The sequence below is a fragment of the Piliocolobus tephrosceles genome, chromosome 15 (assembly GCF_002776525.5).
Source record: "Piliocolobus tephrosceles isolate RC106 chromosome 15, ASM277652v3, whole genome shotgun sequence".
Lineage (NCBI taxonomy): Eukaryota > Metazoa > Chordata > Mammalia > Primates > Cercopithecidae > Piliocolobus > Piliocolobus tephrosceles.
Window position 1 is genome coordinate 33265962 of NC_045448.1, and position 24850 is coordinate 33290811.

A 24850-nucleotide genomic window follows, 5' to 3' on the forward strand; every position below is an offset into this window, starting at 1 on the left:
GGCAGCCAGCCGCAAGGCTGAGATGGTGCTGTTACAGAAACCACCTAGCAAGGGAAAATTCTGGATCCTCAATCTTATCATGGAAGGTGTAGTGGTGTGGCCAATGAACAGGAGTACAGGCCATTCAGGGGAAGAGGAATGCTAATAATCATACCCTAGTGAGGATGAGAGGGGAAACAGAAGAGTGGAAATTTTGTCCAGCCTTCTTGACCACAACTGGCTGGTTACCCAAACTTGAGGTTTTACTTGGGACATATAATAGGGCTTCACTTGTACCATGTAAGCTCCAACTGGACTTGGCACTCTTCCTGGTCCTTCATGGTGGTTTTCTTAAAAAGAATGAGTTTTGGGGGAATATTTTAAGTTACATGCTGTACATGAATGTGCATTCTAGAACAACACACACTTCAATAAGTAATGAGATGGTCAGGTGCTATACTGTGTGCCATACCAGGTGTCATCGAGCTTTACCAGTTTCCAGCTACGTGCAAGTTGGAACACCATAGAATTTATACAGCAAATATGCATTAACTTACCATTTGAATGTCATGGAAGGTATCATGTTTTATCACTGAAATTAACTTAAAAATTGCATGTTCTGAGTAAAATATGTACATACAGATCACGATGCCTACTTAGAACATGAAATATTCATGTTCAAATAATGTTGATATTTGCTCAAATAATGGTTGAGGACTATATTTCTTTTTATGTGATGATCCTGATAATAATGTTTTGCTACCATTGTATCCAACTTTTTGATGTTCAGTTAATTACCTTTGCAAGTGACTATATAATCTTTCTTTGTAAAATCACTTCATTTATATCCCTCCTCTTTCAAATCACTTTGATTTTCCCCTGGATCTCCATATGCAGAGTATCTTAAGTGTCAATTTGTAGCAGTGATTGCCTCTTTCACTCTATTTCTGAATCTTCTGCTGCTGCCAGGTATTTCTACTTGGGTATCCCAGTGTGGCCTTGAACTATAAAACTGAACTCCTCATCTTCCTGCCTTCTTTCTTCCTCAGAACTCCTTCTGCAAAACCAGCTGTGATTTTTTTCCTTTTTTTCTTAGATTAGAAGCCTCCCAGACATCCTTGACTCCTTTCTCTTACTTTCTCACGGTGTGTAGTCCAGTTAAGCACCATGCATTGTCAGTTGTTCTTAAAAAAAAAAAAAAAAATCTTTCCATTCTTTATCTTCCTGATTGTTCTCACTGTCACCACTCTGGCTGTCACCAACCTCATACTTGCATGACCCCTTCAAGTGATCAGACTTTTAATCTCTTCTGTCTCTTCTCACCAAGCCATGTGTTGGCCAGGTGAATTTTCCTAGAGTCTGTCTTTGAGTCTGTCTTTCTCCTGCCCACAAACCTTTAGTATAGCTCCCTGTTCTCAATGAAACTGAATCCAAATGCAGCCTGAATTTTACCGGCTCTGTTTCCAACTATTTACCTTCCTGAATCTTCTTTTCCAGCCAGTGGTTTGACTCATTATTCCCTGAGCTTCCTTCCCCTGGCCACACTCTGTGCTCAAGCTCCAGTGTTTCCCACAGAAGTCATTCCTTCCCTTCCTCACCCATCCATCCAGCTCCTGCCCAGACATCAGCACTCTAAAGTCTTACCTCCTCCTCAGTGCCACAGTCTGCCCCACCTCCAGCTTCCTTCTGTGGCTTTTACTGTCTATATAGGCAATTTCATAATTTAACTTCTAACAGTTTATGACAGTTCTTTCTTGTGATGACTTGAATTGCTTTTCACTTCTTTGGTTTTTCAGATATTCATATGTACAGTTAGACTGTCAGTGCTTCCAGAGTGAGAATCTTTGCCTTACCTATATGCTCCGTAATGCCTAACATAAACTAACACTAAAGCGAAAATTCTGTGAAGGCCAGAATTTTTATCAGTTTTTTTTTTCACTAGTAAATCCTTAGCACCTGGCATGTAGTAAGTATGTAATAAATATTTACTATATAAATGGTAAATGTTCAATAAACGTTAATTGATTTAATATTATTCACACCTGCTACATCCTTTTTTCACTATAACTAAAAGATTATTATAGTGAAAAAGGAAGTGAATGAAATGTATATCCAGAATCTGCTCAATGGGACCTGACCATTCCTTCTAAAGAATTATGTTTTCCTGCAGATATTAATGAATGTCAGCTACAAGGTGTATGCCCTAATGGTGAGTGTTTGAATACCATGGGCAGCTATCGATGTACCTGCAAAATAGGATTTGGGCCAGATCCTACCTTTTCAAGTTGTGTTCGTAAGTAATAATCACTTTTACTCCTATTTTGGATTAATTGTCTTTGGGGTTTTCCCAAAAGAACAGAAATGCTCAGTGGCCAACTGAATGCTTGTAAATATGCGGAAAAGCTCATTAATTAAAATGACAAGGGGGGGGGCCCACCGGACATAGTAAAATAAATCTATATCATGGAACCTTCTCTAAAATGCATTTTTATTGTGGTGATAAAAATATAGTAGCTAAAACTCAGAATAGAGACTAAGCCCACTGAGGAAATACGCTTTGATGGAAAGAAAAGAGGGAATTAAAATGGACATATCAACCTTTTTTGGTACCTGAGAGATGACAGTAGGTTTTTCTGTCATAAATACAGTATTTTAAGGATTCTTTAGGTTGAATTAAACTGTGTCCCAGCTTCTGCCTTTAAGTATTTCAAATTCTGAGTCTCTGGACTCTACTTTAGTGAGGTTTCACTTCTTTCTCAATGGAAGAGTCTGGAAAATAGTTACCAAGTCCCTGTGTTTTAGATTTTCTAATTCAGTTTTGATTTCAGATATTGTCTTGTTCTTTAAACCCACCAAAATGACCCCAAATTATACTGTTTTGCCTTAAAAATGTTTCTGAGACTTTCCCTTGTTTCTGATAAGGGTAAAAATCGTTCATCAAACCACATGTTCTAATATTGGTTCTGAACTATAGTTTCACCAAAGAGATACTCCCTCTGCATGTAAAGTAATCCATGTAATCACTACAGATCATATGCCATTAGAGAGGAATGCATTTTAGGTGTAAAGTTCTCAAATGCAGATTTGAGATTTTAAAATTGTCTTATTTTTAAAGTAATCATGCCCTGTCTTATTTTTAAAGTAGTCATGCCTATTATTACAAAAGTAGGTAAGCACTGCAAGGTTTTTTTGTTTTTTAAAGAGATGGGGTCTTGCTATGTTGCCTAGGCTGAACTCAAATCCTGGACTCAAGTGATCTCTGTTCAGCCTGCTGAGTAGCATGACTGTAGACGTGGGCCTTGTAGCACTGCAGATTTTTAAAGGTTATATAGAGTTTAAACGGACGCATGGCAGAAAACTATTAGGATAATTTTAAGAGCAATTGTGTATTAATTTCTTCCCTGCAAGTTTTTTGTTTTTGTCTGTCTGTCTGTCTGTCTGTCTGTCTATCTATCTATCTATCTATCTATCTATCTATCTATCTATCTATCTATCTATCTCTGAGATGAAGTTTCACATTTGTCACTCAGGCTGCAGCACAATGGTGTGATCTCCGCTCACTGCAACCTCCGTCTCCTGGGTTCAAACGATTCTCCTACCTCAGCCTCCCAGGTAGCTGGGATTACGGGCATGTGCCACCACACCCAGCTAATTTTTGTATTTTTAGTAGAGACACGATTTTGCCATGTTGGTCAGGCTGGTCTTGAACTCCTGACCTCAGGTGGTTCACCCGCCTCAGCCTACCAAAGTGCTGGGATTACAGGTGTGAGCCACCATGCCAGGCCACTTTTATTTATTTTTTAATATGGCTTTGGTATATAATGAGCTGCATCTTTCTTGTCCCTAGTTTGAAATTTGCCATTTGGTTGACATGTTCTTCATGAGTATACTGCCATTCATTTTGAACCAAGCTTCTCTCTCTAACTCTGTGCCCTAAGGTGAGATATCTACATATCTCATAAATAAAATAAATAAAACAAAATAAGGTGATAAAGACAAATGTAGTAAAATAAAAATGACACTCTCATTTATTACTTTTACGTGAGTTTGTTGAGTCTTTTGAAATGTTATTACTAATTACTGCTCTTTTCCTTTAAAAACTGTCAACTGCAGATTAGGAAGTTTTACACGTAAGTCCTCTTTTCTGTGTTCTTTTACAGACAGTTTTGATCATGGAGCAGACAGACACCTAATTAGAAGGTTTTCCTAACGGGTGGTAAAATTAGACCATAAAATTATGTTTGCACACAAGGTACCTTTGAAACTGATGCAAGGATTTGGAAATTTCAGGCCAAAAATCACATTGTTGATGATATCCAGATAACTTAGGGGATCATTTTTGGCTGATTTGAATTATATTAATAAAATATTTTAAATCATTTTATAATTTAAGCATAAAGATTGTAGAGTCTGGATATAGAGTTTGTTATGAATGCTTTTCCGCCTCTTTTATAATTTGACTTGTAGTCTGTTTACAATTCTTATATTGAAGGTTGCTGATTAGGTAAACTTGCAGAACTTGTCACAAAATGCTCTGTGAAACTTTGACTAGATCTGATGTCTAGAGTTAAGGGCAGACATCCAGGTTTTAATAAGATTGTAGCAATCTGCCAATGAGATTTTTGAAACACTTGCATATTTCCTTAGCATATTTTCCCTGTCATTGCGCAAATAATTCTGAACTTATTAAACAACCATCCATTCTTATTTGAAAAATAAATAATTCAATTTTACGGTTCAGCTACAACAGCTGAAATGGTAAGTATTAAGAGACGTTTGTTGCTAGTTAAGTGTTCCAGTTGAGGGTTTGAAGTGAAAACCTGGGCTCTTTACCAGTGTTGAGTGAGAAGATTTATTCCTCTTTCCTCTGAATTTACCACATGTAACATCACAGAGACATATAGAGTTCCTTTAGGATTTGCGATTTGAACCAATCCAGTCTGATTTTCGGGTGAATTCTGTGAAGAACTTGATGGGGGAAGTCTGAAGACAGAAAGAATTAGGGAAGAAGGTGATACTTCCAGAGTAAAGGAAAAAAAAAAAATGGAAAGATAATGGTATTTTTGGTAGTCACAGGGAAGTAGCAGAAGGGGACTGGAGATCACACACACGCACGCGCATGCACACACACACACAGACACCTGCAGACACAGGCACTCAACACAGTGGTTGCTAAATGTCTGCTCTGGAGAGAGATAAAAGCAGCCAGGGATGAAGCCTGCAGGCAAATGGAGGATACTGATAACATTTGCTAAAACAGCATGGATTTAGGCCATATCCAGAGCATACAAGGCGTGGCTGACTCTCTGAACCCCTGCACACAATTATGCCCAAGGAGCAACAGGAAGTGCTTTCTCCTCTTGAATGCACTGAACTGAGGTGAACCCCCCCCCAGAATTCCTTGGCTCCAGCCAAAGGTTGCAACAATTTCACTTTCTCTCCTTGCCGCTTGCCTTGGCTTAGCCAAGCTAAAAGGAAGAAAGTAGGCAAATGCTGGCATTTGCTGCCTCTGACCTCTATGTTTGAGGCTTAGGATGATGTAGCAGCATTCTCCAGACCTGTTGCTACCTGATTTATGGGGAAAGATGGAAACTCAAGGACTTTCCAGAGCAAATTCAAGAAAAGTATCATAATCTTTGCGATGGAAGTAGGAAGGCTTTCAGGCTTTCGGAACTCCTTCAGGAACTTCAGGGCTCCATGGTGAGTGCTGCTGAGAGTGTGTCCATAGGTTCAGTAAAAAGGCCCAGATAAAAGAATTCTGAGCCTGGGCTTTTGCTCTTTCATAGTATTCTTTACCTATGGACTTGGAGCTAGCTGACAGAAGTGGAGGTTTAGAGAGAAGACGTGCTCAGGAGCTTCTGCCGTAGTCCTGGAAGTCATGAGATAAAGGACAAATGCCTTTTAAAAGCCAGTCTTCATTAAGTACATCATTCATTTGTAATTTCTTGAGCATCTTTATGAGAAACATACCATGCTTATCTTATACATTGGGAAATCAAAGCTAGGAAAGTTTAAGTAGTTTCTCACACAGCTAGTAGCTGAGAGTTGAGATTTAAAACAGGATTTGTGCCTCCAAATTTAGGGTTCTAGATCAGGGGTTGGCAAATTATAGCCCATGGGCCAACTCTGTTTGTTTTTGTGAATAAAGTTTTATTGGAACACAGCCATGTCCATTCATTTACTTATTGTGTGATGCTGCTTTTGTATTACAACGACAGAGTTGAGAAGTTGCAACAGAAATCGTATGGCCCACAAAGCCTAAAATACTTATTATCTGACACTTGACAGAAAAAGTTTGCTGATGCTCAAGCTAATTAACCCTGTCCAATAGAACTATCTGAGATGATGGAAACATTCTCTATCTGTGCCACCTCATACAGCAGCCACTAGTCATGTATGGCCTGTGTTACTGAGGAATTGAATTTTTACTTTTATTTAATGTAAATTTTATCCAAAGAGCAACATGTGGCTAGTGCCTAACATATTGAGTGGCGTAGCTTTGTATCCTTTTTGGCAAAGCCAAATGGGTAAATTACTGCTAGCTTTCCAGCTTTTCCCTTAAAATGGGCTTTCCTTCCAGACTTGATTTCTTTTTACCCTTGGTAACATTGTTCTCCAGAGCACCCTGGCTGGGAGCCTGTGTCATCTTGGACTCTTTTATATCTTTTGGTTTCAAAGGATGTCATTTAGGCTTCATAATTTATCTTATGCGTGTTCTTTTCTTTCTACCTCCTCTGTGGCCATCTCAGATTAGGCCCCTAGCCTCCCTCACTTGGAGGGCTCATGGCACCGTGGCCCAGAGGTGAGACAGATCTGTACAAACTGCTTGCTCCCAGATTATTACAGTAATAGTGAAAACCAGGACAATAATAATTTTTATTGCAAACTTCATAAATGCCACGCACTGTGCTAAGCACTTTGTGTGAATTATCCCATATAATACTCACAAGATCTCTATTGGATTTGTACTGTTATTTTTCCTAATTTAGAAATGAAGGAATTGAGGCACAGAAGGGTTAGGGATCTTTCCAACAGTCATATAAAGGGTAGAGCCCACATTTGGAACTGAATCTGTCTCACTCCACAAGCTGAACCTTTAATCAGGAGAAGGTAAACAGTCCGAAATGCCAGGAGTAAGTCATTTATTTAAGGAGAACTGATATTTTAATCTCGCCTGCCACACTATAGAATAGGTGACCTAACTGCAATGGCCTTGAATTATTGTTTCTTTTATTTTGGTTCTCCACGAATTGTGGTGGTTTTTTTTTATTTGTTTGTTTTGTTTTGTTTTGTTTTTTGAGAGGAAGTCTTGCTCTGCTGCCCAGGCTGGAGTGCAGTGGAGCGATCTTGGCTCACAGCAACCTCTGCCTCCTGGGTTCAAGTGATTGTCCTGCCTCAGCCTCCTGAGTAGCTGAGATTACAGGTGTGTGCCACCACACCCGGCTAATTTTTGTATTTTTAGTAGAGATGGGGTTTCACCATGTTAGCCAGGCTGATCTCGAACTCCTGACCTCAGGCGATCTGCCCACCTCGGCCTCCCAAAGTGCTGGGATTACAGGCATGAGCTTCCGCCCCCAGTCATGAATTGGTTTTTAATGATACATTTCCCAGTCAGAGTGCCCAGTGGTTCTTACTGCCCTGGGAAAGCTGCCTCTCAGACTCCTCATAGCAGCTTTACCTACTTCCTAGACCTGCATCCTAACACTCATCCTCATAGATATTAAGCTGTGAAGGGATTAACTGCTCATGTGGAATTTCATCCAAGAAATTATTAAGAATATTACAGATGTGGGTGGGAGTGATTGCAGACTAGACTAGTAAGGTTAGCTAGACCTTGATACCCTTGCTGTTTTCTGAAATCCTCCCTACTTTTCAGCTTCTTTTAAGTACCAGATTAATTAATATCTGCTTAATATTTGTCATTCACATTTTAACCCATGTGTAGTGTTCCATTATTGGAATGCTAAGCTTGTGGGAGTTATTTATATCCTACTGCTCAAGGTCATTGCAGTAGGTCTGATTTTTCACACACACACACACAATTTGCAACTTGCAGCATAAATGGATCAATATGTTAGAGTAATATGTCTTTGAAAGTATAATGTGAGTTTATTATACGATCCTATAATTAAGGCCATAATTAAATATAAGTTGGGCACTGAGGAACCCAAGCAATAGTACCTTAGCTTTTTACTGTTGTTTTGTAATTGAATTGCCATTGCCACGGGCTCTGTGATTGTGATTCAGTACTTGGGTACAAAGCTATATGCTTGTTACCAGTTTGAAAATTTGTCATATGTCTCTAGCCAAGAGCAAAAAAAAAAATTACTTTCCTGGTGAATGTGGCATTTTCAGTAGGTTTTATGCTTCTGAAGTGCTTTTGCCTTTAGATAAAGTATCAGAATCTTTTTGCCATAATTTTAGTGACACATACTGCACAAAATAGGATCTGACAAAGTGCTATTTCAGTGTACATACATGTAAGAGCCTACAGGCACCCTTTATTATCACTCCTCAGTTTTATTCGATTCTAGAGCTGTTTCTCCTCTTCCTTAGAAATCTTTTGGCATTTCTAGTTTTCTTTAGTACAGCATAAAACCTTATGACTCAGTAGAATTTATAATCACATGTACCATATTTTAAATAATAAATGTAGTGCACTAATGTGTTATCCTTTACAATTAATCTTCCAATCTGAGGTTCAAGATGTTCAGACAATAGCAACACCAATCTTACATCATTCTGGGTAGCATCTTGTTTCTGGGTTTATGCATCATGTTGACCAGAGTGTGAAAATACCAGAGATGTTTAATAAAATAAACAGAATGCAAGTCATTTGAAATGACAAAAGAACAACAGGCAATTTAGGTACTAAAATAGGGGCAGTTTTAAATGGCACACCCTGTCGGGTATATGTGGCATAAATGAACAGTTTTGGCTTCAAATAGTTGTAGATCAAAGAAAATGTGAATTGTGAAAGCATCAGGAAAATTTAAGTATGGCAGAGGCTTTAAAGTAGTTGACTAGAGGTATCTGGTACTCACCTCCTCCACAAAGAACCAAAATAGCAAGTAGATAATCACACTTGGAACAGATCACCTAACAGAGAACACTGAAGTTCAATAGAGAAGTGACAGGAAACACCTAAGGCAGGGAAGGAGAGGGAACCAAGACAGCCTGCTCGGCCAGGATTAACTAGGAGCCTGGGGAGGCTCCCCAGTGTGAGGAAAGGGTAAATGAGAGACCTCCGGTGATCCACATTCCCATGTGAATTCCTGCAATCCGAGCCACAGGAGAGCCCTTTGGCCCTCACAGACTCTGAGACTAACCTAGGGAGCTGCCTAGAGACCTCCTGGTGGAATTGCCGCTGAAAGGGAGCTCCCGCACGCTGGGTCCCACACACACCTTCTGAGTCTTAAGCAGGTCCCACCGCCACTGGCCCCTGAGCACTCCTCTCAGAGGCCCAGGCCAGGCCCACCCAGTGTACCACTACCATCACAGCTGGCACTCACCTGTACGTACCACCTGTGGGCCTGGAGGCTGGCCTGCCCATTGCAGCCACTGACAACACCGGCATGGACTGCGTGGGAAGCAGAGGGTTGTCTCACCACTGCTACTGCCATCACCTATGCTATACCCACTGCCCAGGGACTTGAGGACCTGCCTGGCTAACTACTGTCACTGCTGGCACCTAAGCAAGCCATGTAGAGACCCAAGAATTGGCCCACTTGGACCCACTAACACCAGTGCCCGTGTACTCCGCCCTCGGGCCTAAAGACAAACACACTTGGCCCACCTCTGCTACCACTGGGGCCCGAGGACTGGCCCACCTGGTAGCCTCCTCGGCAAAATTTTATCACAGAGTCCACTAGCAACTGTACCTTAAGGCAATGCAGAAATCGTAGACACCATTGATGCCATTTACAGCTGAAGAAATCCTATGGAGACTACACTACTGCATGCACCCAGAATCAAAGCCAAAGTGCTCTGCCCAGATAGCACCGCAGATAACATCTTCAGGAAGTCCTCCCCTAAAAAAAGATGATAGAGGAATTGGGTAAGGGAAAGACAAGTCAGAAAACCTCATTTGGATGGTGATATGATAAAAAAGAGCTCTGGTTGGGTTTGGGGAATGGGCAGAGAGGGGACACCAAACTGTCTGATTCAGCACCTTTGACTTGGCCTGGACCTGGTTCTGTAGAACACACTCCATTCATATTTGCATTAGAAGATGAACTTCTTGAAGGCAGGGCTGTGTTTTGCTTATTTTCATATTTGCCATGTGTGCCTAGCAGAGTATTAGCTGTTAGGCTGATGAACTCTTATCTACTAAACATATAGCAGAAGATTAGGATTACGGTTTAGATATTGGATGGCTATAGCCTCATCTACTTTTGCAGTGTTTTCTGAGGAGCTGAGCACATCATCTCTTCCTTCTCCAGTGTGCTGTCTGGCTAGAACAGGGGCCTTGTCTGGCACTCCAAATCAGAAGCCACTTTCTGCCTCCTGTTCATGTTCACTGGCCTAGGGTGAGACCTGACGGGCCCTGCAAGCTCTCACTTCCCTGGGGTGAGAAGAGCAGATGCTGGCTTGCAGCATCAACCATGTTCCTCATTCTCCAAAGTGCCTGATTATTCATTAAATGCTGCCCTAGAATTATCTCTACTGTGGTTAAATATAGAAAACTAGGTAGTGATTTTGATAGTAGGTGACTAGGTTTATTTGGAAAGGTGGGGTTTTGTTGAAATTTTTCTCTTCATTATGCACACATACCTAATTGCATGCTTGCTAAAATGGAAGAAGGGACCAGAGAGGGAAAGGGACAATCACTGTCACGACTTTTGGTGCCCTGACTCTAAAACTCATATGGTAAACTGATTTTTCATCAGAAAGGTGATGCTCTTAACCTAGACAGATTTATCCTGCAGTATGGTTTTTCATTCATACCTTAGGGTTCATTTTACTGTCATTTGGAAAGCCAATGTAGTTTTGGTTTCTCATGTAATGTCAGGCTTTATCTCTCTGCTTCAGCTGATCCCCCTGTGGTCTCGGAAGAGAAAGGGCCCTGTTACCGACTTGTCAGTTCTGGAAGACAGTGTATGCACCCTCTGTCTGTTCACCTCACCAAGCAGCTCTGCTGTTGTAGTGTGGGCAAGGCCTGGGGCCCACACTGTGAGAAATGTCCCCTTCCAGGCACAGGTAAGACATTTTCAGCTGTACGCGCACATAGATTCCCAGCCACATGAGTACACAGGACAACTTTGGCAACTTGGATCATTTTTGGTTTCTCACTTTAATTTTTAATAATACATTGTAAATATTTTTATCACTTTTGTAGAAACTGTACACAAACGATGTTGAATCAGTGGGAAAAAAATATGTGCAAAGAGATTTTTCCCATTTCTGTGTGATATCAGACTTCCTTTTGAATATTAAGAAAATCCATTATATTTTATCTTCAATTTCCAGGACTGTGAGTCTGATATTTAAGTGTAGAGAGACCAGAAGGCTCTGCTGGGCCATGTGCTTTCCTAATGATTGGCTGCTCATCAATTCACAGTAACTGGACTTTGTGCAGGTTGACTCATTTACTCATTTACTGAGTATCATGCTTAATTTCTTTAATTGGAAATTGGAAATGGAGGGAATTATATTCGTGATTGAATTTATGCTATGAAGATTAATAACTTAAGGACAGATCTTGCCAAAACTCCTGAAAACTTCTGTGGGAGTTGAGTATTAAGAAGTAGATTATTCTTTATCCTTTGATTTGGTACATAATTGCCTTATGCCCTGAGAAGGCAAATTGATCTCTTTAAATACCTTGCTTCTACCAATGAACCACCAACTTCTCAAGCAAGATGAAGAGAAAGAAATGTAACCTGAAGGTATTAGACCTGATATTAACAAGGAATGGCCTCAGTTTCACTTACTTGGGGTGGACATCAAATGGTCTCCTCAATTGCATGTTAGATAAGATGCTTTCCACCTAGGAAAGTGTCTTAACTGTCACAGGGCCATGTAATGTCTTAAAGCTGTAACTTACACCAGAGCAGACAAGATTTAAATATAAGTATTATGACTCACCTTTGTTCATGGTTAGAACCAGAAAGAACTGCGTTAAGGCAAAGGATAATACAACATTGATGGTATATTGGTAGACTAGATAATTTTAGGCCTCCAAAAGGTCCTAGTACCCTCTTGTGCCATCTGGTCCATTTTTTTTCTTTTTTCGTTTTTTTGTTTTGTTTTGTTTTGTTTTTGAGACGGAGTCTCTCTCTGTTGCCCAGGCTGGAGTGCAGTGGCACGATCTTGGCTCACTGCAAGCTCAGCCTCCTGGGTTCATGTCATTCTCCTGCCTCAGCCTCCCGAGTAGCTGGGACTACAGGCGCCCACCACCACGCCTGGCTAAGTTTTTTTTTTTTTTTGGTATTTTTAGTAGAGACAGAGTTCCACTATGTTAGCCAGGATGGTCTAGATCTCCTGACCTTGTGATCCGCCCACCTCGGCCTCCCAAAGTGCTGGGATCACATGAAGTTCAGTTTTTAAAGCTTTCAGTTTGTGAATTTATTATGTGTATTATTGTGTGTCTGTATAATGTGATTTGAATTAAAAATTTTTTTTTTAATTTTTAGCTTTTAAGTTCAGGGGTACAAGTAGAAGCTCAATTTTGATGGCTTTGTAATCCTTACATGAAGCATAAATTGAAATGGTGACTGTAACTCAGGGATGCTCCTCTAGTACTATCAATAAATTTGAAAATAATATTCAAGAGAAAATGTTTGCACTTAATTTTTGGTTATATGGTGATTTTCACTAAAAATATTTAGTTCATTAATTCTTTAAACTTGGTTTTTAAAGTCATGTTTTCTTCTGGAAACATCTTTCCAAGCAAAAATTGTTTTTCCTAGTTAAACATAAGAATGAGGTTCTACCGTTTAGTGTGTGATCCTTAGAAAAACAATATTTTAGCATACTGTAAGCAGTATTTTTAGAGTTTTCCTTTTTATTGAGAACTAATTTTAGGTCCCAAACATCCAATAGAAGATCTCTTGTTCAGTGAAAGTGAGACATGACTTATTTTACATTCAATTTTAAAAGTAGAAATAAAAAAGTTAACCATAAGCTCCTTGGTGTCTGCATTTGGTAATTTGCCTCCAACACCAACACCAAAGGGATTAGGTGGATTTTTCCTCTGAAGGCCACACACTGCCTTACCCTACTTCTCCCCCTTGCCTTTCCCCTTCCCTATTCACCGGAATTATGCCATGGAGGTTAGCAAATCACATGTGCTGAATCTACTTTTTTTTTTTTTTTAAGAATACAAAACCACTTTTTTTCTGGCAATGATAGTGATTCCAGTGCACAGAATAGCTCCTTGGCCTCTGGGTAATTAAATGAGCTGGTCACGGCCAGGCTTTTGCCCAGTTGTTGTTCCTTTACTTGAAAATAGCTGCATCTTGATTTGGCATTTCCCTTCTTTCTCGATTTCTACTTATCATCTCCAGCATGTCTCACTTCTCTAGACTCCTCCTCACTATTCCGAGATTCTCCCCTTCAGAAACACCTCCCCTTTTCAGTCCTCCGTAATCAACATCCTCTTACCAGCTGATACATGGCATTTTGGTGGAGCCCTCTGTGTTCTTCAACTGGAAACAAACCGTGAGGCTTTCAGCATCTCATTTCCCTGAATAGTGATTTTTTTTTTTCCTTTGGTAACCTTATGGCTCTTCATCTAACTTAGACAAATGTCACTGAGTTCTTTGTTAATAACTAATGAAATTACATCAAAGCAGGAAAAAAAGCCTGATTTTTGCCAATAACACATATACTTGCAACATGAGATGTATAATACATATAGTGTCTTCTATATATAAAATATCTCCTAATGTATAACCTAATATTATATATATTTCCTAATTGGTTGCTGATATATGTGGGATGGAGGGCTAACTACATATATGTATATAGTTACCTCTGTGTCCATGGTTATGCATCAATGGATTCAACCCAATTGGTTGGTTGCATCTGTGGATGCAGAACTGGATATGGAGGGCTGATGAGACTATGCAATTTTATGTAAGGGACTTGAGCATTGCAGATTTTGGTATCCACAGGGGGTAACCTAGAACTAATCCCTCATGGATACTGAGGGATGACTATGTATATAATATGATATATAAAATATATGCTAAGTATATGCTATACATAATATGTATATTCTGATTTGGTAGGATAAGGAATTACCAGATGGAAAAATGTTTAGTAAGATAAGAGTTGGATTTTTTTCTGTAAATATGCAAGTTTATCAGAAATTCAAGCAATTTGCTTACATTTTGCACCTGTTTTTGAAGTTTTACAATGTAACTATATTAGTGATGATTTATTAAGAGCTATTCATCATGATATTTTCCTCTGTATAAGTTTGCACTGTTAGATTTTTAAAAGGAATATTTTCCCATCCCAAATCTAGCTGCTTTTAAGGAAATCTGTCCTGGTGGAATGGGTTATACGGTTTCTGGCGTTCATAGACGCAGGCCAATCCATCACCATGTAGGTAAAGGACCTGTATTTGTCAAGCCAAAGAACACTCAACCTGTTGCTAAAAGTACTCATCCTCCACCTCTCCCAGCCAAGGAAGAGCCAGTGGAGGCCCTGACCTTCTCCCGGGAACACGGGCCAGGAGTGGCGGAGCCAGAAGGTGAGAGCGGTAATGGATCATGGACTCTAGACATCTATCTGTGTGTCTCTGCTTTGATTTCCCTGTTTATAACCCTCTAGAACAGAGTTTCTCAGCCTCAGCCCTATTGACATTTTAGAGTGGAGAATTATTTGACTGTGGGCTGCCCTGTGTATTATAAAATGTTTAGTCACTGCTCTAGAATAATGTGTACCTAGTAGATAACAATATTCCATGGTACTTTCAGAATGTCGTCCTGCTGTTTGGGGGCTACTTTATCTTGGCATTTATTCCTGGAGAGTGATCTAGATCCTTCAGGGAATAGCCCTAATTCATTTCTTGTCTAGAAGGCCATATAACAAATATTTATTTGTGAAGTGGAATCCACAGACTTTCAAAAGGTAAAGCATTAAAGTCTAATGGGCAGTCAGGGATCATGGAGGGTGAAATGAAGGAAGCTAAGAAATTGTCAGTTGAAGAGATCTGGTGACCATCTAGTGTGGTTCTTCCGTTTACCCTCTGAGGAACCTGAGACCTAGAGAGGGGACATGACTTTTCAGATGTCATATAGAGAATTTGTAATGGGACCTGTGACCACGGAGCACCTTTTCCCAAGGAAAGAGTTGAAGGCCTTCTACTTGAGAGGGAGTCTAGAGACAATGGACTTTGACTCTCTCTCTTTGGCATTCAGGATGTGGGGTCATCCCTGTCTCTTTATATAAACCAACAATATCTGATACTTCACATATCTTGCTTACAAAAAATGTTCACCTCAGAAGGAACACACCGTTTAGATTTGTATGGAATAGACATATTGTCTCTAATAAAGCTCCTTTTGGCTTTTCACAGTTGATTCTTAGGTCAGAATTCAGGGGACCATTTTTGGGTGCTGTTGAGGAGATAGAGTGCCCAGGCTAGTGTTGTGTTGGGAGCTTCCCACAGCCTTCTTCTTGGTAAGGCAGGCTTTTTTTCTGAGCTCTGAACGTTTGTGTGTTCTGGCCTATTTGAGTCTATGCTTTCACTCACTGCATTTCTTCCTTGGTAAGGCAGAACAGACAGAACCTAAGCTGGAATCAACAATATTAATCAGTTTGCCCCTAGACAGTTAGTGTCATGGCCAGATGTTTGCAACTGTTCATTGTTTGCACAGGCAGGAGGAAATGGGCCGTAGTTCCAGATTTTGCCTCAAGACCTTCTTGGTGGTGGGTTAGGCAGAATAAAAGATTAATTGACTTTCTCCAACCCCAAGAATATTGCAGCAGTGATTTTAATTTGTCTGGTACCGTGATTGCTTTCAGGAGTTAATGCTCCTACCCAACCTGTAAACTAATGTTTGTGGAGACATTGATTGACTTATGAGAAAAATCCTGGTGAATGTTGATCCAGGGCTTTAGAACTAATATGAAGGACTGATTAATGAAAAGCAAGCCTTTAAAAATACAAAGGCATCACCAACAGCCTCACAATAACCTTTATGATTGTGTAATGTATAATTTGTTCAGTATATTGATGCTAATCTCTAATTGGCCCTTCCTGGCTTGTGAAATTCTTTTTTGTAATTTAGTTAGCATATCTTTCTGAAAATATCCACGGGCTTCATTAAAGACTGGAATACATCAAGAATGCAGCACATGCTCTCATGTCTCTTATTGAAATAATGACATTCTTTTTTAACATTGACACCAGAAAGCATTGCAAACATTATATACCATAAGGATAAGCCTTTAACCAATTAATGAAAACGTTTGTTTTCTAACATATGGAAAGTTCCACATAATTGAGATAAGGCATAAAATGATGTACCGGAAAGTTTTGCCTTCTTCAGCTTTTTCATTTAATTTTGATTTTGAAAGAGTTTGAAAGACTTATTCACGTCTCCATGTGCCCCGGTAGCTGAGGAGTAACAGCACTGAGGGTTCTCCGTTAGTCTTGTGTAAAATTCCCTAAAATGGCAGATGATCCTAATTCTGCATTTGTTGTAGTTTGATTCTTAATCCTTTTGCAGAGATACTGGACTTCTATTGTTTTTTAAAAATTGAAATATTTTTAAGACTGAATTGTCTTAAGTGATACTAATACCGTTTTTCTTTTCTGGTTTTAGTGGCAACTGCACCCCCTGAGAAGGTAATTTATTCATTGTTGGCAAGTCTTTTTGTTTTCAACACTCCAAATGATTTTCTATTAGAATATGTATGGATTTTTTAGACCTAAATTTAGTAACATCTCTATTATGCATCATTGGGTTTAAGTTAATATAGCATTTAGTTATTCAAAAAAAATTATTGAGCCATTGTTATAGACTGGGACTATTCTCAGTGTTAGGAAAGCAATAGAGAACAAATAGGACAAAACTCTCTACTTTAATGAAGCTTCAATTCTAGTGAGAAGAAAATGAGGAACTAATGAGGATCAAGGGCATAAATAGAATTCAGTGTCACCTGATGGCCTGGACCATCTGTGAAAGAAAGGCTGTGACATGCTTAGATAAGCATGTATTCTTAGAGCACATAAATAGTTAGTGAGGTACTTCTTAATTCAACTAAAATTTAACATACATATTTGAATTGAGCTGAATAAGAACAGAACTGACACTTAAAAGTTACAATCAAATACTAGAATGTTGCTTTTTGAAAAGTCAGTCTGTTGGCTTTTGGGCATAGAATGGGGCTATGAATTGTGAGACATTTTAGTAGCAAATGTAAACATTTACTGGATGTAAGTCCTATTTATGTAATATTGTTCCTTCTCTGAATCTGGCTTTCTTTATTTAATGAAAACATTCATTTCCATTGAATGAATGAACTTTATGTCGGAGAACTACTATGATATATTGCTAGACTAAATTATCATTGCATTTTGAAATGGGATCTCAATGCACATAACAGGCTTTAATTTTCTTTTTAATCTCCTTCTCCATAATAATTACATGAAAATTAGGTAATTATTAAATATTTATACATTTATGTACCATTCTTTAAACTGACAAGAATGCATTGTTAGAATTTAGATGAGGCAATGCATACATAAATTATTTTAAATAGTATTCTAAATCTTTATCTTATAATTATGGGATAGAATAACATAAATGTCGTAACGTAAGTGCAAAATAATCAAGAAAAAGAGACTGACGATTTTGGAGTGATAGCACTCATCCAGAAAGAGGTTATAGTATTTTGAGCCCAAAAAAAGTATTAACAGATATGCATACTTTATGTGTACTTTTGAAACTCTTAGCATCTCTAAAGATCAGTCACAGAGAGTAGTTTGCAATTTTGTTGATTTTGAATTTAGTTCTGGTTGATATATGGAAGTAATTATTTAGCTTGTAGGTGGGCCAGCCAGCAGCCTGGCAGTCTCATCATAACTCAGTTCTTCTGTCTTTATGATTGAATTTTATAACTTTCATTAAAAATCTAAAAGAGATCCTAAAAAATTGTCTTGTATACTTTTACTGCATTTTATTTGGGGAGGAGATAGTACAAAAAATGCAATCATAGCCTTTGTTGTCTTGGTACTTACAAAAGTCTCATGATGTTATGTGATGGATGAAGAAAAGAGAGGATGCCCAGAGATGGGCAAAGGTGTGGTGGAGGGGACAGCCAGGCTCATGAAAGACTTGGTCAGAAACAGAATTAGGGACTGCTTTGGAAAGCTAGAGTACCAAACTGCCGTTGTAAATCAGTGGGGAAATACCCTGAGTCTCGACTGGATCCTATTTGTTAAACGTAGAAGTGGTGTAGATTAGGAAGTCTGCTGCCTCACGGTGATGAGGAATATTCTGTCTGTAAACTGCAGGAGCGGATTAACACCTGATCCTGGTCTGTTCCTTGTTGGCATTGGCCATGGCTGCAGGGAATGGGGTGTAATTGAGACTGGTTGAGGTCATCTCTAGTAAGTAATAGAAAGCTAGTCTATATTCTTAAGAAGACAGAGGAAATGTGGGAAAAACTGCTAAGTGCTCAATATTTGTAGGAGATGGATTTTGGTAGGACTACTCAAGTTAAGAAGAAAGAGGAAGCCAGTTAGATTATTACAATAAACTGAAGATGAGAGTGAGTCCAGCCTAGGGAGGTAGGGTCTATGGATATGAAAAAGGGTGAACAACTATAAGAAAAAAGTATCAATGGATGGGGCTTTCAATAAAGAATGAAAGAGAGAGGACTAAAAAGTGACTGTAAACCTGGATGTGACAGATTAAGGACTGTGGCTTTGGCAGAAATGAAGTTGGAATGAGAGCCTGGACAGTTTTGGAAGGGTGGGCTGGAGGTATCTGTGGGATACCTGAATAGACTTACTCGGTAAGCATTTATGCTTGCAAAGTTGGATTTGTGATGAGATATTCAGGCAGACTATCTTAGAAAAAGCAGAAAAGAGGTGATACTTGAAGCCAGGAGAAGAGGATAAGAGGTTAACAGAGGCCAGAGGAGTAAGCTTTCTGGAAGAGGACAGAACCAAGTAACTCGATGAATACTTGAATGCAGTGATGATATGAGCTCTCTGGTCCCATCTGGTGTGAGTGAAGTCTCAGATCCTTAACTAGGCTAATTGTTCAGTTGGCATGAGCCCTGCACAGTTATAACTGGAAGCTGAGCCGTGGATGATGGACTGCTTCTTTGCTTGAGGTCCAGGGGACAAGCTTGGGCACCAATATGTGTGATAAAGCCCCAAATCCTCTCCAAGCCAGCAGATTTCTGTTGCTCTGCCTGGCTACCACTGTTCAGAGAACTGGAGTTGTAAAGTTATCAGATGTGAGGTTAAAGGAGGCCGTAGTGACTGACTGGTTTAAAATATTTTAACTTACCATGTGTTCTTTGTTACGCACATCTGCTATATCTATTATTTAATCTGCAAACTGTGGCTGGTCATCTCAGTGGGACAGAGCCACATGTGAATGAGGCAAAGGTCTAGTCCTCTTTGGGGGTTAGTTTTGCCCTATTGCAGACCAAATATGGACCCCTGGGCCAAGACATTTGCTTACAAGCTCAGACTTTGGGCCTCAGGGAAATGGCTGAGGATATGTGTATGGATCAGCACCGCTGGGAAAAGTTTAGGGCTTCCCATAGTAGCATCACATCAATGGTTCTTTTTTTTTTTTTTTTTTTTTTTTGTAATTTCACACAATTATACATGTAAGATCTTATGATACTTCTTTGCCTTTCTAAGAATATAATTAAGTAAATAAAAATAGTTGTGGGAAACTAAGAATAATTTCCACTTTCAATTCTTTTTTTTCTTACTGTCTTTTAAAATACAACCATCCAGGAAATACCTTCATTGGATCAAGAGAAAACCAAACTTGAGCCTGGTCAACCCCAGCTGTCTCCAGGCATTTCAACTATTCATCTGCATCCACAGTTTCCAGGTAGCCTGTGTTGATCTGTGCTGTTTGTCAGGGTATTCTGAATAAAAATGTAAGCCGGGAAATTTTTGTCTTTGATTTTGTTTAGTAAATGACTAGGCTTCATAACTGAAGTTCAGTGTTAAGTATAGTAATATACTTATGTTAGCATAATTACAGCATTGTAAGTATTGCAGTAGTAAAGATAAGAGTTTTTTTACTGTTTTCTGTGATCCAGAGTGGTATATACTATTCCAACGTTATCAAAGGTTATCATTTGATGAACGATCACTTTTCTTGGCTTCTGCATCACTCTCAGATATTCTTGCTAAATGTTGAACCCAGAGCTATAGATTAATACCATGAGCCTTAGGACATAGAACAGTTCTTCATATCTGAGAAATGCTGTGATATGTTGCTAGACTAAATTATCCTTGCATTTTGAAATGGGATCTCAATGCACATTAACAGGCTTTAATTTTCTTTTTATCCTCTACTTCGTCATATAGTAGTGATTGAAAAAACATCACCTCCTGTGCCTGTTGAAGTAGCTCCTGAAGCTTCTACATCTAGTGCCAGCCAAGTGATTGCGCCTACTCAAGTGACAGGTTGGTGCAGTATTTTTACGTTATACATCACATGGAGGAGATGTGGGGCTGAGCTTCATTTTAAATGTAGTATCAGTTGTATAAGCTTGCTCATGGCAGGGTTAGCCATAAGAGCAAATATTTGGAAATCATCTAAATACAAGTAAAAAGGAGGAGTATATGTAAATAAATTATAGTACATATGAAACGGAATATCACATAGTATTAAAATAATGTTTGAAAAGAGTAGTTAATATCATGAGGAAATATGGCATAATCTTTGTTAATAAATACAGAATACAGGCCGGGTGCAGTGGCTCATGCCTGTAATCCCAGCACTTTGGGAGGCTGAGGCAGGCCACGAGCGGATCACGAGGTCAAGAGGTCAAGATCATCCTGGCCAACATGGTGAAACCCCGTCTCTACTAAAAATACAAAACATTAGCCAGACTTGGTGATGCACACCTGTAGTCTCAGCTACTTGGAAGGCTGAGGCAGGGGAATCGCTTGAACCCAGGAGGCAGAGATTGCAGTGAGCCAAGATCACACCACTGCATTCCAGCCTGGTGACAGAGCAAGACTCTGTCTAAAAAAACCGGCCAGGCACGGTGGTTCACGCCTGTAATCCCAGCACTTTGGGAAGTCAGTGTGGGCAGATCACTGGATCAGGAGATTGAGAACATCCTGGCTAACACGGTGAAACCCCGTCTGTACTAAAAATACCAAAAAAATTAGCTAGGCATGGTGGCAGACGCCTGTTGTCCCAGCTACTCGGAGGCTGAGGCAGGAGAATGGTGTGAACCTGGGAGGTGGAGCTTCCAGTGAGCCGAGATTGCACCACTGCACTCCAGCCTGGGCAACGGAGAGAGACTCTGTCTCAAAAAAAAAAAAAAAAGAAAAAAGAAAAAATACAATGTAATGATTACAATTTTACTTTTAAAATTTCTACAAACACAGAAAAAAGAAAGAAAATGCATCAGTGTTCAATTGTCACCAGTTAATACAGGATCACGGATAATTATGTTATTTTTATTTTCAAAGTTCTGTATAATAAACATTATTGTAATCATGAGTGAAATAGTATAACAATGTTTTATATTTTGAAACAAATGAAAAATTCTAAATGTCCATATCCTTAATGTGTATTGAGCACTGATAATAGGAAAAATACTAACAATAGAGAAATGGAAAAATAATACAATCAGATAATTTGTAGGAAAAAACAGTACCAAGAAGCGTATAACAGAAAATTTCAACTTTCCTGGTAATCAAAGAAAGGCAAGCTAACCTAGGGTAATACCTTATTCCTATCAAATTAGTATGTAAAACCTAATCAAACTATTTTTATCAGGGTGAGATTGAAACTCTCTCACATTGCTGAAGGGAGTATGTGTTGGGGTTTTCCAGAGAGATAGAACCAACAGGATATATCCAGATATATAGAAAGAGCTTTATTGTGAGGGATTGGCTCACACCATTCTGAAGGCTGAGAAATTCCAGGCCAAGGAAACCTGGTGTTGTGGTTCCAGTGCAAACCCAAAGGCCTGAGAAGCAGGGGAGTTGGTAGCATAAGTCCCAGTCTGAGTCTGAAGGCCTGGATACTGGGCACGCCAGTGTCTGAGGGCAGGAGAAGATGGATGTCCCAGCTGGAGCAGAACAAATTACCTTCCTCAGCCTTTTGGTTGTGTTTGGGCCCGCCCCCAACAGATAGGATACCCACCCATGCTGCTGAGGGTGATCTTTACACAGTCTAACAATTCAAAGGCCATTTTCTTCCAGAAACACCCTCACAGACACACCCGGAAATATGTAATCAGCTATCTGGATATCCCTTAGCCCAGTCCAGTTGACTCATGACATTAACCGTCAGAGTATAAAGCACAAACTGGCGATATGTATACAAAACTTTAGGACTATTCAGAACTTTTGACCTAGTAATTCTATTTTAAGACATCTTGTCTAAGGAAATAATGTTCCCAGAGGCTGTGGGTAGTAGTTTATATGAGTGGTTACCTATCACAGACAATGTATAATACAGAATAAATAGAAATCACTGAACATTCAACTATAGGGAAATAGATAATTATGTTACATCTATACATTGGAACATTATGTTGCCACCAAATATAGTATTTTTGAAGAATTTTTATTGAAGTGTAGCAGGAAGTTGTCATACCATATTGCTAAATTTAAGATGAAGTATAAAAAAGTGAATGACATAGAGTATTATACCAGTTTTTTTTAAAGACATATATACACTGAGAAAATGCTGGGAGAAAATACATTAGATGTTAGCAGTGGTTATTTTTTGTAGTGGGATCTGAGAGATTTAAGTGTTTTATTTTAGATTTTTTTATTTTCCGTATTTTATAAACTCAACAGTTTATTTTTAGAGTCAGAAAAAAATGTCACTAAGGGGCACCATCATCAACTGTAACTGAGTTCGTGATGCCACTGCAGGGTGAAGTTTGGCAGTGTGTTATAGGAGCTAAATGGAAGCGTTTGGAGCCTCCTTTAGAATATTCCCTCCTCAGAAACATGTTATGATTCCTTTCTAATAGAAATGTTCTCATATGTTAAGCTTTTGGCCACTTAGTGAGTCAGTAGGCCAGGAGCCTCGCTCTTCAGGGTGCAGCTGCAGTCACCTAGCCACAGCTCAAGATCCAGACATCCCTGCGCTCTCAGGGGCCAGGAAGCCCCCCTTCCCCCACAAGCTCAGAAATGCCTGCTCTCACTCCTTGGCCTCTCCCTGCTGCCAGCGCCTGCTCCAGGGTGGAGCAAAGTTGTGGCCAAGCCCAAGTGCTGTTGCAACCCAGCTGGGTATGCATGTGCTTGGGCCAGTGCTGACACACCAGCCCCGTGCCACCTCGGCCCCCTCTGGACATTGGGCACCAATGAGCATGGAAGGGAGACTGAGGGGAAGCTGAGGGTAGCTCAGTGTGGGCTTGCAGGTGCCCCTCAGCATGAACAGCCTAGGTGTGTGGACAACATGTTAATGGAGGGAGGCAGACAGGTTCCTGGGTGGAAAGGGGTGAGTCCCCAGTGAAACCCCACCTTCAAGCCAGGAATGGCCTGAAGCCTGGGGCTCAGGCTGCCAGTTCCAGGTGTAGTCTATGGTCCAGGGTGAAGACTTCATTCATAACAGTTTGGCCAATCGGATGGTGTTTTTCTAGGCCCGCCATGACTACTCATGTACCAATCAGCACACACTTGCTTCATTCTGAGCCCATAAACACCCTGGACTCAGCCAGACTCATGCAGATGTTAGGACTACCAGCTGTGAGAAGGAGCTACCCACTTCGGGTCTCCACAGCTTTTCGGGATGACCTGCCTGCAGAAAGGAGCTACCCACTATGGGTCTCCTGAGAGCTGTCATGTCACTCAATGAAGCTCCTCTCCACCTTGCTCACCCTCTAGTTGTCTGTGTACCTCATTCTTCCTGGATGTGGGACAAGAACTCAGAACCCACTGAATGGTGGTAGTGAAAGAGCTATGACACAAACAGGGCTGAAACATGCCCCCCTGATCACCATGTTGGGGGTGCTGAGAAAGGGAGAAGAGCTGCGTCCCTTTGAGGAGCCCAAACCTAGGGGCTCCCCAAGCCAGGGCTGTAACAGCCTGTTTGGTGCTGTGTGGTTTCTGGTGTCTCTGAGCTTTCAGGCAGCACTGTGTCTGCCATCTCCAGACACTGGTGCCTGCAGCAGAAGTTACTGCCAGTATGTCTGGTCCAGCCACAGCCTCACATGAAGCCTACACCTGTGCTGGCATCTGGAGCTGCCCAGCCTGCCACAGCAGCTGGCATGCCTGGCTGTGTGTAGTGGCTGGACCCCATGTTCACTCACTCACACACCCCTCACTGCTCCACACCTGGCTTGCCCTTGGCAAGTGTGGGATCTGGGCTGGCAGCACAAGCCAGGCACAGCCTGCTGGGCTGAGTGGGTAGAACAAACTCAGTGGGTGCGACCAAAACTCTGGCAAAGGTGCCATTAGTCACAGAGGTTCTGGCTGGCAAAGTGATACCCCAGGGATCCTGTGACAAAATTGTAGTGATTTTTTTTTTTTTTATGGCCATGGCTAAAATTGTTATTCTCTATTCTGAGATCATGTACGTATCTACCCACTTTATTAAGCACACTGATAAGAGACTGCTTTGTGCTGCAAAGCATGCAAGCAAATAATACACTGTTTTGGACAGCAGGGATCTTCTAATTGTTTATCGTAATGTTAAAAAGAAAAAATGCAGTAAGACATACTGTAATTCACTAG

At 40.2% G+C, this 24850-nt stretch overlaps 1 protein-coding gene across 4 annotated transcripts in view; it reads left to right on the plus strand.

Moving 5' to 3' along the window:
• LTBP1 (latent transforming growth factor beta binding protein 1) overlaps positions 1-24850 on the plus strand; it is a 455184-nt gene that overhangs the window by 296491 nt on the left and 133843 nt on the right. For 2 of the 4 annotated variants that reach the window (XM_023216379.2, XM_023216380.1), the window contains 6 exons: positions 2150-2272; positions 11011-11178; positions 14453-14680; positions 16761-16783; positions 19922-20021; positions 20507-20605. In XM_023216379.2, coding sequence (XP_023072147.1) covers positions 2150-2272; positions 11011-11178; positions 14453-14680; positions 16761-16783; positions 19922-20021; positions 20507-20605 — 741 coding nt within the window. The remainder of the gene's footprint in view (positions 1-2149; positions 2273-11010; positions 11179-14452; positions 14681-16760; positions 16784-19921; positions 20022-20506; positions 20606-24850) is intronic. The other 2 variants (XM_023216381.1, XM_023216382.1) reach the window with 1 other exon arrangement.